Source organism: Amia ocellicauda, chromosome 4 (assembly GCF_036373705.1).
Source record: "Amia ocellicauda isolate fAmiCal2 chromosome 4, fAmiCal2.hap1, whole genome shotgun sequence".
Lineage (NCBI taxonomy): Eukaryota > Metazoa > Chordata > Actinopteri > Amiiformes > Amiidae > Amia > Amia ocellicauda.
The window spans coordinates 10,422,143-10,438,586 of record NC_089853.1 but is presented as its reverse complement, the minus strand read 5'-3'; the positions used below and the strand labels follow the sequence as shown (position 1 = coordinate 10,438,586).

Below are 16,444 nucleotides of genomic sequence, written 5' to 3'. Positions count from 1 at the left end.
AAGTTATACATTTGATTTAATGACATTAAATGGTACACTAGTCATCATACTTGGCCATTCTACTTTGTTTCAACACCCACACATACAGGTACTGTATGTATACCCTATCCAAAATATTAAACAGAGGAAATGCATGTGTGTAATATTTTATATTGCTTGAATAATTGAAAATGCCACATTTTCATACTAACACTATACTGAGTACCATCATATGTTTTACAAACATTGGCATATTTAAAAAAATAAAAAACATTTCTTCACACACATTTATTTCCAAATAAAATCGTTCATCAAATGTATGTTGTCTGGACTTTAATAGGGGGTTTCTGGAACTTTTATAGGAGCTATCAAAGTTCAAATGTCCCCTATTCTATCATCTTTTAGTGTACAAAATCAGACTGGATCCCACAGTTGTATATTAATTTTGTCATTTGAACCAGGTTTCACTACAGAACTGCTTCGCTGATGTACCTACAGCTGTCTGAACAGCAGGTAGGTTTATGGCTCAGGGAGGAGAGAAAAGTCCACTCAAAGTCCCTAAGTAATACATTTGATAAGCAGTCATAAATGTCGGAGGAAGTACAACACATCAGGAAACAGAGGGTTTTCTTTCAGGAAAGTGGCAGTTTGTTGTGAGGGCTTTTTCACAAACGTCTCTGGTCAAAAATATGACAATGGACTTAAAATACAGAAAGTGCTCTGGTTTGGCCTTATTTCTGCTACTGGTCTACTTCCACAGAGAATGCCATGGTCAAAGTAAGTCATGTCTAATTAACTTAAAAGCTTTTACATGTGTCTTCAGCCTCTGGATCTAGCTCTATTTTTTCCTTAAGTGACAGTGTTAAGTAATAATGTTTCTTTAACATGATATTACATATACTGAACTGGGGAGAAAGTTTCCGAAACAAGTTTCATATATGATGGTATTGCCTGGTATGTTTCTTCAACATGTTTATTATTATTATTATTATTATTATTATTATTATTATTAGTGCTCAGAGATGTGATTTTGAAATTTCAATCACTTAATCTAAACACTTAATTAACAAATTATATATCAGGTATTTTAAAATAAGTATCTTAATTAAGTTTTGGTCACGTTACAAAACATTGGCTTTTGAAAAACATGACATTAGCTGGATACTAGCTGGATACTTGTACACTTCTTCATAAAGAAGCAGTAAAAATCAACCACCGTTTTTATTGCTATTAATACTACTACTACTTCTAATAATAATAATGACACACATTTTAAAATTACAAAACTAAAGTGAAGGTTAATACATGAGAACTAGAGAACACAGTCAAGTCAAGTCTAACTGTTGGTCTGTGTGAATAGTTTTTATATACAACAATGACTGCATAATGTATTTGTACGTGTCTGGCAGTGCCAGTGGCTTATAATTTCAGACCTTCTGTTATTTTACCTGTCTCTACTCACTTCTGTCTAGTTTGTTCATTAAATGGATCAATGCCCATAGACGTCCCAGAGGACTCCAAGCCTGGAAGACTAATTACTGAGATCATCGTTTCAAGTGGAGTAACCCTCAGCCTAACTGATAATAAACACCAAGCATTTGAATTACAGGGTACAAGTCTATTTCTGATCAAAGAACTTGATTATGAGGTAACTGCATGCATGTATTTATTGGAAACCTATATTGGTCTTTCACAGTCAAATGGCTATATAAGTTGTTTAATAATTTGACCTGCATATATTCACCACTTCCTTTAAATCTAGACTTTGGTTTTTGACTGAGCTATCCCTGAGGGTTAATGCGTATCTTTAAAATGTTGTCCCATAAATATCACCAAGGATATCAATCTGAAATGCAGCTCGGTCTCCTTGTTTATTTAAATGTAGCTCGCTTTGCATAATAACCTGTAGCAGCTGAGTGGAAAACTGCAACTCCTAACCATCTTAAGAACATAAGAAAGTTTACAAATGAGAGGAGGCCATTCGACCCATCGTGCTCGTTTGGTGTCCGTTAATAACTGAGTGATCCAAGGATCCTATCCAGTCTGATTTTAAATGTTCCCATATTGCTATATATATTGTGTGGCCATCCTCATACATTGTCCTTTGGTCTGATTCAGGCCTCTTCTGTAAATTATTTATTGGTGTTGTAAACTGGGTGTGTCACTTTATAACAGCCTGGTTCATGTAAAAGTTTACCAGGGGGGGATGTATGTAGCAGGGGCGATTCCAGGCAGGGAGGGGAGGGCCACCACGCTATGAAACTTCCCTGCTAACACACAACATTGCCACAACGTTGTAGCGATGTAATTTACGTTGCCACAATGTTACACAACATTGCGTGTTAGCTGGGTTGGCCACCCCACTGCCCCCCCTTCATTGCTCAAATTTTAGGGAGAAAGTTAAAACAATGCAGCTGAATTTCCAAGCTTTAAAGGTTTAATATTTGTAGTTGTGATGTGTAGGTTTTAAGTGTATGAAAAACACGTCTGAAGTGACACCTCTGTGAAAAGTCCAGCTCATTCGAAGTTCATTATGTCTGGTGTCACACCAGGACAAGCTGTTCTGCTGCTTAAGCGCTAACATATCTCACCCATGAGAGAGATACCATGGTAAATAGGTGTATAATATATGCTTACATCCAGGTACGTAACAGCGTCTCTACATTATCACTGCCTTTAAAAACTATTTTATGCAGAATTCCCAAGCTGGTAGACGCACCTATCTGACCAATCCCTGAACAGAACGGGATTTAAAATTAGCTGCTAAATTGAAATAAATAAATGTGCTAATTATCCCTACACCTTTGCTAAAATTAATCTGGTTGCTGAATGACTGTGGTCATTGTGATCAGTTCAGCTCGCTTCACTGTCAAAGAGCTGATTAAGCAGGAGTGCATCAGCCCCCTCCACCCCAATGCTGTGCCACCCCAAGATTAAGTACTGGACCCCCCTGGCCACCCCATTTCTTCACATTGTCTAGAAATGCCACTGGCATGTAGGGAAAAGAAAGGTGCTTGTTAACAAGTGAAAACGTGCTTATGGGATTTTTCAAAAAGATGCGTTTGCTAGAAGGTGCTGATGTTTTCTTGAAGGATTTTAATTACTGTTTGCTGCTGTTTCTGTCTCTCTGTAGTCATGTGCTATGACCTCAACCTATCTTATAATTCCTATGTGTCCCTTATATTTCTAAAAATGATTTTATTTCTTCTAATCCTGATGGTGTATATATAAATTATTGTAAGCTTGATCTTAACATTTTTCCTTCAAATCCTATGCCTATTTATCTTAGCATGTTTATGAAGAATAGGCATAAAACCTGAATTATTTTGATAAATTAATAACAAACATCTTTGTGTCTTTTTGCAGGCATTGACATTTAAGGTCTTTGATATTTCTATACAATGTGCAAAATCAGATGGTACAGATGAGGTATAAACATATTTTGGATGCTCAAAATGCTAAGTATATTTCATTGTATCACAAATGGAATACAAAAAAATGTGTTACTTTCACTTTTACTGAAATTAGCCAAGAAGATAGGGTTTTGCATTTGTAATATTATCATCTATTGTTTAGAAAACAAATATGCTGCAGAGTTTATAACTTATAATGCATTGTATACTGATATATTTGCATTGGTTATAGTTTTTTGTTGTTCCAGTAGAGAGTACAAAACAAAGCATTTATTGTTTAAATGTTTATAAGACATATACATACTCATATTAATGCATATGTTTCCTGTTCCTTTTTTAGTTAACATTGAAATTTTATATTCAAGTCATCAATGTAAATGATAACACTCCACAGTTTGGCCTGAACAGCTCTACATTATATATGAAAGAGGTGAGCTTGTTTAACTTGTACAACTTATTCTCCACAGCTGTATTTTCACAAATTTACCATGCTTTTTCTGTTGACTCTTACTACATATATTGCCAGAAGTATGTTAAAGTCATGAAACTAAAGACATATTAGAATTATTACCAAGCGGGATGAATTTATAGTCATTCTCTGTGTACTAATGTTTTTTCAGGATACAATGTTAAATGTTTCAAATGGCTGGGTGACTCCAGAACAACAGGTTTTCTCATAGAATAATAACAGAGGAAGAGGAGGATAGAGCAGTATGGGTTTAAGGAGATTTAAGCCTGGGGAAGATCCAGATCTTTATTTGGATGGTTGCACATAAAATCGTGTTCTAACTCATCATCATCTAACTCATTGTTTGCTAATTAATCTTTCTCCAAATTTCCATTGAAACATCCATTGTCTCATGAAGCAAAGAGTACTTGAGATAGGACTCCTCACTGGTGTCCTTCTGCACATCTGGACAATGGAAATTGAAATTGGGCCTCAAAGCAACAAAAAAGCTCTCAAGCAAATGTTTTCTATGTGCCTTTCGGAAGCTCTTAATTCTTTCCCCCTTGGACTTTTTGTGTTACAATGTAACACAAACTCAGGAGTTTTTGATGCTGATCAACACAGAAAATGTCCATAAAGTCAAAGTGAAAAATATGATCTGCAAATTGTTCTAAATGAATTACAAATACAAAACAGAAAATACTTGAATGCATAAGAAATCACCTTCCTCAGTCTATATTTGTTAGAGGCACCTTTGGCAGCAATTACAGCCATGAGTCTATGTGGATAAGTCACTACAAGCTCTGCACATCTGGACACAGAAATTCTCTTTAGACCATAGACTCTTCATCCACTTGGTCTCAGAGTCTTCCACATGCCTTCTAGCAAACTGTAGCCAATATTTGAAGTGAGTTTTTTTCAACAATGGCTTTTGTTTTGACAATCTCCCATGTGAAACACCTGGGTTAATGTTGCAGTATGCACAGTGTCTCCCAGATCAGCCGTGGAAGACTGTAACATAGTGCCAGTCTCTCCCAGATACTCAGTTTTTGAGGACGGCCTGATCTAGGCAGATTCACAGTTGTGCCATTTTCTCTCCATTTCTTAATAATGGACTTTACTGTGTTCTGGGGGATATTCAATGCCTAGGAAATGTTCTTATATCCTACCCCCGATTGGTGCTTTTGAAGAACCATATTCTGGATTTGCATTGAATTTTCCTTCATCTTCATTATGTAGTTTTTTTTTAGGAATTGTACTAACCAGCTGTGGGACCTCCCAGAGACAGGTGTATTTAACCTGAAATCATGTGACACACCTTAATTGCACAGAGGCGGACTCCATTTGACTAATTACGTAACTTCTAAAGACAATTGGTTTCACCACAGCTCAGTCAGGTGTATCATAGCAAAGGGGGTGATTACTTATGCATTCAATATTTTCAGTTTTGTATTTGTAATTAATTTAGAACAATTTGCAGATTATATTTTTCACTTTGACATTATGAACATTTTCTGTGCTGATCAGCGTCAAAAACTGATTAAATCCGTTCTGATTTAATGTTGTAACACAAGTCCAAGGGGGGTGAATACTTTTGAGAGCCACTGTAGGTCAGAAATGAGACTGTTTATTGTTTATTTCTCAAAGATAGTGACGGCTCTATAAATGCATGTTTTTCCAATGTAGCTCACACCAGTGGGGGAGTCTATCGGTATAATTTCTGCCACTGATGCTGATGCGGAAACACTCTATTACGACCTTGACGAGACCACGGTAAGCCTTGAACATCCATTTTCCATTTTCCAAATTCCATTCCTCGTTTTATTACTAATTTCCATGGTTGTGAAAATTAGTATTGTAAAATCTAAACACCTTTGTATTTCCAGAGTTTATCCTGTTTCAGCTCTTTATAAACAAACATCACCAACATGTTTATATTACATTATATTAAACGTCACAATTTGCCCTGGTGTTAATTTCAAATCAGCCAGCTCTACTTGGTTGTAATTATATATATATATATATATATATATATATATATATATATATATATATATATATATACACTCACCTAAAGGATTATTAGGAACACCTGTTCAATTTCTCATTAATGCAATTTTCTAATCAACCAATCACATGGCAGTTGCTTCAATGCATTTAGGGGTGTGGTCCTGGTCAAGACAATCTCTTGAACTCCAAACTGAATGTCTGAATGGGAAAGAAAGGTGATTTAAGCAATTTTGAGCGTGGCATGGTTGTTGGTGCCAGACGGGCCGGTCTGAGTATTTCACAATCTGCTCAGTTACTGGGATTTTCACGCACAACCATTTCTAGGGTTTACAAAGAATGGTGTGAAAAGGGAAAAACATCCAGTATGCGGCAGTCCTGTGGGCAAAAATGCCTTGTTGATGCTAGAGGTCAGAGGAGAATGGGCCGACTGATTCAAGCTGATAGAAGAGCAACTTTGACTGAAATAACCACTCGTTACAACCGAGGTATGCAGCAAAGCATTTGTGAAGCCACAACACGTACAACCTTGAGGCGGATGGGCTACAACAGCAGAAGACCCCACCGGGTACCACTCATCTCCACTACAAATAGGAAAAAGAGGCTACAATTTGCACAAGCTCACCAAAATTGGACAGTTGAAGACTGGAAAAATGTTGCCTGGTCTGATGAGTCTCGATTTCTGTTGAGACATTCAGATGGTAGAGTCAGAATTTGTCGTAAACAGAATGAGAACATGGATCCATCATGCCTTGTTACCACTGTGCAGGCTGGTGGTGGTGGTGTAATGCTGTGGGGGATGTTTTCTTGGCACACTTTAGGCCTCTTAGTGCCAATTGGGCATCGTTTAAATGCCACGGCCTACCTGAGCATTGTTTCTGACCATGTCCATCCCTTTATGACCACCATGTACCCATCCTCTGATGGCTACTTCCAGCAGGATAATGCACCATGTCACAAAGGTCCAATCATTTCAAATTGGTTTCTTGAACATGACAATGAGTTCACTGTACTAAACTGGCCCCCTCAGTCACCAGATCTCAACCCAATAGAGCATCTTTGGGATGTGGTGGAACGGGAGCTTCGTGCCCTGGATGTGCATCCCACAAATCTCCATCAACTGCAAGATGCTATCCTATCAATATGGGCCAACATTTCTAAAGAATGCTTTCAGCACCTTGTTGAATCAATGCCACGTAGAATTAAGGCAGTTCTGAAGGCGAAAGGGGGTCAAACACAGTATTAGTATGGTGTTCCTAATAATCCTTTAGCTGAGTGTATATATATATATATATATATATATATATATATATAGCTAATCTTCCAAGAAAAAACACAATGTATACAGCCATTTAATTAATGTATATATAATAACTACAATGGTAGTATGGTACTTAACATGCACTATCCCAACTGTTTTTTTCTTTTTACAGAATGGAAGTGAATATTTCCATTTAAGTAGTATGTACAGCCCAAACATATTAGTGAAGAAGGTTGTTTATTATAATTTAATTCAAACGCTGGATCTTGTGTTATATGTCAGGGTAAGTTTCCCATATCTGTTGTTTATCTTTCCAGTATTATTATGTTTTACTTCATTTCTAAACTACTGGCACTAAGAGGGTCTGTCTATTATTTTCAATAGGACACTCAAACACCTGGAGTATCACCTTCTCACATAGCGTCCACGACCATTACAGTGATTGTGCAGGATGTTGATAACCGCCCACCTTGGTTCCAGCCCTGTCAGCAAATTACTGCTGGTTCTGACCAGGTTTGCCTGAACTCTGGGTATACTGGGAACGTCAAGTTAACCGTTAAAGAGGTATGTGAGAGAAACACATGTGTGTGTGTCCCATACTGACTTTTTTGTTCAATAACTTCACCCAATAATGTTATTTTTTAAGCAACTTCATCATGATTTAAACACCTTTTGGCTCCAGGGCATTTTATATTTGATCATTGTTTCTCAGTGGATTAAAATCTAGTTCACAGATTCATGAGAAGAAAACACATTTTTCATGATACAATGTTAAATGTTTCAAATGGCTGGGTGACTTCTCATAGAATAATAACAGAAGAAGAGGAGGATAGAGCAGTCTGAGTTTAAGGAGATTTAAGCCTGGGGAAGATCCAGATCTTTATTTGGGTGGTTGCACATAAAATCTTGTTCTAACTCATCATCATCTAACTCATTGTTTGCTAATTAATCTTTCTCCAAATTTCCATTGAATCATCCATTGTCTCATGAAGCAAAGAGTACTTGAGATAGGACTCCTCACTGGTGTCCTTCTGCACATCTGGACAATGGAAATTGAAATTGGGCCTCAAAGCAACAAAAAAGCTCTCAAGCAAATGTTTTCCATGTGCCTTTCGGAAGCTCTTAATTCTTTCAGACATAGCCATACAGTGGCTCTCAAAAGTATTCATCCCCCTTGGATTTTTCCACATTTCATTGTGTTACAACAGAAAATGTCCATAATGTCAAAGTGAAAAATATAATCTGCAAATTGTTCTAAATTAATTACAAATGCAAAACAGAAAATACTTGAATGCATAAGAAATCACCTTCCTCAGTCTATATTTGGTAGAGGCATCTTTGGCAGCAATTACAGCCATGAGTTTATGTGGATAAGTCACTACAAGCTTTGCACATCTGGACACAGCAATTCTCATTTTATATTTAATAATGGTTTCTCAGTGGATCACAATCTAGTTCGGATTGGTGAGAAGAAAGCACATTTTTGTTGTGCCCTAGTGCAGTTTCATATATAGAACTTGACCCGATCCAAGCTTTGACCTATCTGCTAATCCCAAAGGATAACCTGTACCCATACACAGTCCAGTTTATTGTTAGGAGACACTTTTCTACATGCTAAGGTACGTGCTAAGGTACAAGGTTGTCATTTGTGATTCAATGTTTGGTCAAAATCTTGATTCGGTCGAAGCCGTGATCTGCTTTCAGGTTAACTAACAAGGTTCAACTGTGTGTTTGTTTATTGGTTTTAATTACAGGAGGGTGTTTTACAGTTGAAACCTGGACCTTTGTATGCCATTGATGGTGATACAGAAATTAAGGAAACTATAGTGTATGAGATTGTGGGTGGTAAGTAGAATAGATCTTAAAATCTTGAAGATCTTACTCTTGAAGGTTTTCTTCTTATCAGTCCACACTTTGGATGTTCACACTCTTCTTCTTGCTTTTTAATCTCATAGGAAATGAAGCAGGAATATTTGCAATAGATGCCCAAACTGGAAACATAACAATGTCAAAAGCCACAGACATATCCGGTCCAATAATATTGAACATTATGGTAAGTGAATATTAGTGACCCCATAGTTTATAATGTGGCTTGCAAAGAGATTAAATATGAAAACATTGTTTTAATAGCACACTGCTAACCCTCATTAGAGGCCTGTCACTCTCATCTTATTAAGGTTATAATAAATAATCATTCATTTTAAAAGTCTGTTAATGTGTTTTACTTATTTACAAATATATATAAATGTGGTTTATTCACCCTATTTTGAAGTGTAAACTGTAGTTCTACCGATAGAACAAATAATTTCTTAAGCTTCTAAGGGTAAATTCCACGAGAAGCTACTGATCTACCCCTCCTCCATCACAAATGAATGCCGCAACAAATGTAAGTTGCCCTGGATAAGAGTGTCTGCTAAATGACAAATAATGTAATGTAATGTAACAAGAGAACAAATCCATGTTTTTGTACTTAACTGTATTCTTGCACTTTGTAATGCACTTATGTTGTAAGTCGTCCTGGATAAAAGCGTCTGCCAATAAATAAAAATAATAATAATAATAACAAAAGATTCAGGTGTCTGAATTTCAACATGCTATTCCACACTTCCATTGGTGTTCAAAGGTAACGCTGAAAGATTTCTGGTGAGCTTATAAGAGATGCATTTCTGTTTCAATTTATCTTATTGATTTATTTTATCGTGTATTGGGTACCTCACACAAAAATGCTTTGGAGACTTCATCCGTTATAGCAATATTTCATTGTTTTTCTTGCAGGCATCCCAGAGCATGAACAGGTATCAGTCAGCATTCACCTCGGTTACCTTCAACGTTGTGTCGAGTAGCCTGAATCCCCCTAAATTTGAACACACACTGTATCAAGGGTTTATATCCAGTGACTCGGAGAGGGGAAGCATGGTGCTGGAGGATGGCTTCAATAACAAACCTCTGAAGGTCATTGCTAAGGATGTTGATTTTAATGATGTAAGTAAAAAATCCTAAAAAGTTCAAGAATATAACATTGCACATTGGTATAAAGGTCTATTTTTCTTGTGTTAGACTTGAAGAATGAAGAAGAGTTTATTTTACAGGGTATAAATCCAGATGTGACATATGCAGTCCAGGGCAGCAGTGATTTTACAGTGACTAGAGAAGGTTTCATACTCATCAGCCAGGACCTCACACCTGGCCAGGTGGCTCTTACTGTAAGTCATCCTTATGTATTGTAATAATGATCTCATATTTTCTCCTTTCCACTATGTGCTTATTTCAATCATGAAGCTGAGTTCTTCATCATGCATCCCAGGATTGCTATCAGATGATTTAAAATATATATTTTGTCTCCTCTTCAGGTAACTGCTGAAGACACTATGAATGGAGAACAGGGCTCTACTAAGGTCTCTGTTGAAGTGCTAAAAGGTGACATTACAGTGTACAGTAACGTTTTTTTATCAGCTCAGAACTGAAACTGTGTGAAAAATACATTTTCGTCCGGAATGAGTCATAGTACACTATTGAGATTCAGGCGTGACCCCTCCCTGCACGAAAAGATTACAGTAGACTTCAGACTTTCACTGCCGAAGTTGTCAGGTTAAATATCAGACAGATAAATCGCAGGTAGGTCAGCTGTGGCCAACACACGGGGAAGTGCAGTATGACGTTGTCACTACATTCTCCTCTTCTGTTGCCAAATGTGAAGTGAAAGGTCTTTTCTTTTTTCTTTTGGCCAAGCATCTAAAGTTGATTGCTGAAACACAGTATGTGTGGGAGCTTTGTAAATATTTATTTTCAGATGAAAGTAGGTCTCCTTCCTTGTAATAATTTTTCATGTTTAATAAGGAATAAATAAATAAATAAATACATACATATGAGGAATATGTCATGCATAAATGCTAATATGTACTAATATGTAATGTGAACTGACCAGTGTTTCATGTATTACTTAATGTTTAAATAGATTGGAATTATCTTTATTTGTATTGCCAGCCTTCACATGGGGCAATGGCAGCTTCTTCTCATACATCTGATGTAACTTATGTTCTTCCAGGTACCACCACTGCCATGCCCACCACAAATGCCACTGACTTTACAGAGTCTGCCACAACTATTCCCTCAGAAATAACAACTAACTTTTCTTCAGGCACAAGCCAGGTCCCCACTTCAGAGCCCAACCAGACTACCTTGTCCCCCTCCCCCACGCACACAGGTAGACCTGCAGAGCACTGAAAAATGTATCCATGCAAACATTTAGACTGCTGTGTAGAGTAGATTTATTTTAGTTTTGCTTCACTTCACCTGCACCCCACCCCCATGATGCCAATTCTGCATTTCTATTTCTTTGTTTATTTATTTATTTAGTGGATTGTGTATGCTATTTAAAGTGTTCAAACTCTCAAAACTAAACTAAACCAAATTTGGTTACTTTCCTGTTTATGGAGCAATCTGTAATGTGTGGTTCTCCTCTTCTCTGTTTTACAGATGTAATTCAGCATCCAGCAGGTATGTACAGTGCAGAGGAAATGGCTGCAGTTTCAGCCAGTCTTGCAGTGCTGCTGGTTCTATGCATGGTGGTCATTGGCCTGCTGGTATTTCGAATCTATAAAGGAAAGTTGGACTGGAAGAAACTGTCAGAGGCCAGCATTTTCCGGAGCTCTGTAAGTTCAACTGAATTTTAAGACCAACTCGAACCATGGCGAAAGGGGGAAAAACATCTTTATAAGATTGTTATCATCTTTTTTGTTTTGTTTCTTACCTCTTGTGGAAAGCAGTAATCCACACTAACATGTTTATTGTCAGCTAGTTTATTTTCCATTTCAGTTGATTTGGAAGAAATGGATCCACTTTTCTGAAAATCAAAAGAGGAGTTTTGTTTATGTTTTGGTTTGTTTGTTTAGTTTATTTAATCTTGCTTGTAAATTGACGTACACAGCAGGCATCCTGAAGGGCCTGGAAGTTTGTATGAATAATTTGATAATCTGCTTCTGTGTTCGTGCAAAGGTTTTGGGGTGTTTCAGTTGTCTAGGTGAGGTCAGATGCAAAATGATAATTAAATGAAAGAAGCTTAAATGATAATTTAAGACATGTTTGACATTTCTGAACAGTACAAAACTTTCTTATATTTCTTTAAGTCAGAGGTTTCTCTTGCAGTACCTAATACGTTTTGTATGACAATTTTTTCCCCCACTGACAGTTTATCCGTGGCTCCAATGCAAAGGAGGATGGGATGCAGTTTGTTAACGGTGGCTACAAGCACGAGGAGGATGATGCCAGCAGTCTGCAGTCTAAGGTTCCCGATGAGGTCGACATCAAATCCAATCTAGAGCATGTAGTGAAAGTCAGTGACGTGCCCTTGCAGAGCCAGGCCGTCCTGCTCAGCGCTGCTCTCGCCTCCGAAGCCTTGGCTGACACCAGCAGCTTGGCCGATTCAGACAAAGCAGACAGTGAGAAAGAGGTGAAGCCCATCCTCACCAAGGAGAGGAGGAATGAAGACGGGTACAAGTCTGTGTGGTTCAAAGAAGACATCGACCCCAATGCCAAAGAGGAGGTTGTGATCATCCCAGATAGCAGAGAGGGGGAGGCTGATGAGGATGAGGAATCCCTGGATGAGGATGATGAGGCAGAGGAGGAAGAGAACACAGATCCAGAACCATATATTTCCGAAGTCAAGGTATCTTTCGAAGACCCAGAGACAGGGATAGACAAAGACCCCTCAGTCCGCTTCCAAGATCCTGATTCTCTGGTGAAAAAGGAATCTCAATATGATGGCATCCTTTAAGCAATTTAAAAAAAAGAAAAATGTTCTGCTTCATCGGACTGGTCTCCAGCTTCTTTGAACACTGTCACAGCATTGTAGTAATTAGGGCAAGTGCGCAGTCTGGCTAAAGTTTGAGTTTAATAATTTATTTGATTGTGCTGCTATTATTTGCAATTTATCCTTCCTCCAAAATCTGAAAGATCTGAAAATGTTCCCATTTGTAATAATGTTTTTATAACAACAACAACAACAACAACAACAACAACAACAACAAAACCACAGTTATGTCACTCTGACTGAAGTTCAATGTCTGTTATTAGTTTTGATTATCATGTCATATGTGAATTCCTCTTTGGCTATTTACCTTATGAGCTTAATGGTTTATGACTGGACTGATACCAACCATTGGCATACATTTGGGTTGGTTCAGATGAATAGATGTTAGTGAATGTGTTGAATATGTTTTAAATATTTTTTGTATTTCATTAGAAACTTTTGGGGCTGGTTTCTAAGACCCAAATTAGCTGTTGTTTTAGGTAGAGTAGTCCAGAACTTACGATAATCAAGCTAATCAAGGTCTGTGGAACCAGCCACTAATGTTACAAATAATACATTTAAATGGAGAATTATGTAATCATCATCACCATCTTTAATTTGAATATGTGTATATATATATATATATATATATATATATATATATATATATATATATATATATATATACCCTGAGGGATACGAAAGCACCAGCTAAAGAAGGGTCTCACCAGTGAAGTGCAGCTATCTCTGTTATGATACTTAATGCCAGCAGAAGAGAGAGCGGAGTGATCCACATTAATGCACTTTGACCTTAAATAGAAGATCTGTTTTCATGATATAGTGTTTCAATGTATCTTGTAATTTCTAGTGCAATACCATATAATGCATTCTGGATATAGAAATATGGCTATTTAAATTAATGTATAGTTGAATAATATGAATAAAAAGTTTTTGATTGAAAAGAAGAAAGAAAAAAGACTGTAGTGTTTATCATCTATGATGGAAGTCTTACTTGGTGATTTGGTATGAACACGAGCTCTTAAGCGCTGCAATAAAGATTAGATAAGATACCTGTCGCTAGGACTGTTTGTTATTGATAGCTCTGTCAACTGCAATTGCTTGCTAACAAGAGTAGCATGGTGACGCACATCACTGCACTTTGACCGTAACTAGATGTGTTCTGTACAGTGAAGACATACATTTATAGTCTTCATACAGACAATCTATGTAATGTTAAATCAAAGTTAGATTTATTTTTTTATTTTTAAGAAAAAGCACTATAAAGACAGAATTATATAAATGATAAAATAAGAGACAATGTAACATATTCAGTGGGCTGTCAATCAAAATAAAAAAAACTACTGTCAGGCAGCCCTGTGTATCTATTCTGGAAAATATATATATATATATATTACAGTACAGTATAGTGTGATTACTCTATTGTGCATTTTGTATTCATTATGTAACTCATTGTGTTTCCATGATATATAAATAGAACTGGCTAAACTTTAAATCAGCCTGGTAGAAGATGTCAGCAAGCTAGTACTGTAATAATAATAATAATAATAATAATAATAATAATAATAATAATAATATGTTTCTGGTTTATAAATTAAATCTGAAATCTTCAAGAAGTTAACTTACAATGTACCAACTGGAGGTGAATAAACTAAATAAACAAAACCCTTCTGACTTTTGGGCACAATTGCAAAATACAGGGAGGGTAATAATTACTGAATAGCTCTTTGCTCATAAATATTTGTAAAGACATGGGACTGTACAAAATACACCCCAGCTATTAGCAGTGTGTATTAAACTCACTAATTAGTGCAGGTGTACTCCCACAGATGTCAACACTGAGGTCATTAGCACAGGCCAGCCTCCTGCAGTCATTTGTCAAAAGTTTTACTTCTAGATTTCAAGTTCTGTGTGGGAATTTCTTTAAAAGTGAAAGAAAAGAAAATGGAAGCTAAACATCAAAGCTCAGATCCTTGTAGAAGCAGTTACTAATGGATTCAATAGGCTTTCTTGTGTGGTTGTTGGTTGGTTTGATAAGTGGATTTCATTGGGCTTGGAAATTGAGAAAATCTTCCCTCCTGCAGCTGTTTTTAAACTCTTGAGTGAGAAATCCTGAATAATCTTTGCTGTGAATCTACCTGCAATGAAGAGCTTTGGCTAGGTAAGGACTGCCCACTTTCTAACCTTCATTTCATCTAGATTGTTTGATACATGTAGAAACAAAAGGACCCTGGGCCGGGCTAACTCATATGTGAACGGGGTCATAGGCCGGTGGAAAGCGCCGCCCCCAGAGACTGCGTGTCTGAGAGACGCGGAAAAAACACAGAGTAAACACACAATAAACAGAGTAAACACTGAATAAACACAGAATAAACACCAAATAAACACAGAGTAAACACAGAGTAAACACTGAATAAACACCAAATAAACACAGAGTAAACACAGAGTAAACACTGAATAAACACAGAGTAAACACAGAGTAAACACAGAGTAAACACCGAATAAACACAGAATAAACACAGAGTAAACACAGAGTAAACACAGAGTAAACACACAATAAACAGAGTAAACACCGAATAAACACAGAATAAACACAGAGTAAACACACAATAAACAGAGTAAACACCGAATAAATACCGAATAAACACAGAGTAAACACAGAGTAAACACACAATAAACAGAGTAAACACAGAATAAACACAGAATAAACAGAGTAAACACACAATAAACAGAGTAAACACCGAATAAATACCGAATAAACACAGAGTAAACACACAATAAACAGAGTAAACACCGAATAAACACAGAATAAACACAGAGTAAACACAGAGTAAACACACAATAAACAGAGTAAACAACGAATAAACACCGAATAAACACAGAGTAAACACAGAGTAAACACACAATAAACAGAGTAAACACCGAATAAACACAGAGTAAACACAGAGTAAACACACAATAAACAGAGTAAACACAGAATAAACACCGAATAAACACAGAGTAAACACAGAGTAAACACACAATAAACAGAGTAAACACCGAATAAACACAGAGTAAACACACAATAAACAGAGTAAACACAGAGTAAACACCGAATAAACACCGAATAAACACAGAGTAAACACAGAGTAAACACCGAATAAACACAGAGTAAACACAGAGTAAACACACAATAAACAGAGTAAACACCGAATAAACACAGAGTAAACACACAATAAACACAGAGTAAACACACAATAAACAGAGTAAACACACAATAAACAGAGTAAACACAGAGTAAACACACAATAAACAGAGTAAACACAGAGTAAACACACAATAAACAGAGTAAACACCGAATAAACACAGAATAAACACAGAGTAAACACCGAATAAACAGAGTAAACACCGAATAAACACAGAGTAAACACACAATAAACAGAGTAAACACAGAGTAAACACCGAATAAACACCGAATAAACACAGAGTAAACACAGAGTAAACACCGAATAAACACAGAGTAAACACAGAGTAAACACACAATAAACAGA

General features: G+C 36.7%; 1 protein-coding gene across 2 annotated transcripts; it reads left to right on the top strand.

The window, feature by feature from the left end:
- The first annotated feature begins 564 nt into the window (after positions 1 to 564).
- Positions 565 to 13,966, top strand: cdhr5b (cadherin-related family member 5b). Of its 2 annotated transcripts, XM_066700989.1 has the most exons (15): positions 568 to 756; positions 1,452 to 1,627; positions 3,346 to 3,408; positions 3,733 to 3,822; positions 5,527 to 5,613; positions 7,281 to 7,391; positions 7,493 to 7,672; positions 8,863 to 8,953; positions 9,064 to 9,161; positions 9,884 to 10,090; positions 10,198 to 10,311; positions 10,459 to 10,525; positions 11,154 to 11,312; positions 11,585 to 11,760; positions 12,297 to 13,966. In XM_066700989.1, exons 1-15 carry the CDS (start codon positions 669 to 671, stop codon positions 12,879 to 12,881), a joined length of 2,292 nt encoding a protein of 763 aa, XP_066557086.1. In that variant the 5' UTR covers positions 568 to 668; the 3' UTR covers positions 12,882 to 13,966. The 2 variants fall into 2 exon arrangements, with proteins under 2 accessions (XP_066557085.1, XP_066557086.1); XM_066700988.1 differs by lacking the exon at positions 11,154 to 11,312 and having other exon boundaries at positions 565 to 756.
- The last annotated feature ends 2,478 nt before the right edge of the window (positions 13,967 to 16,444 follow it).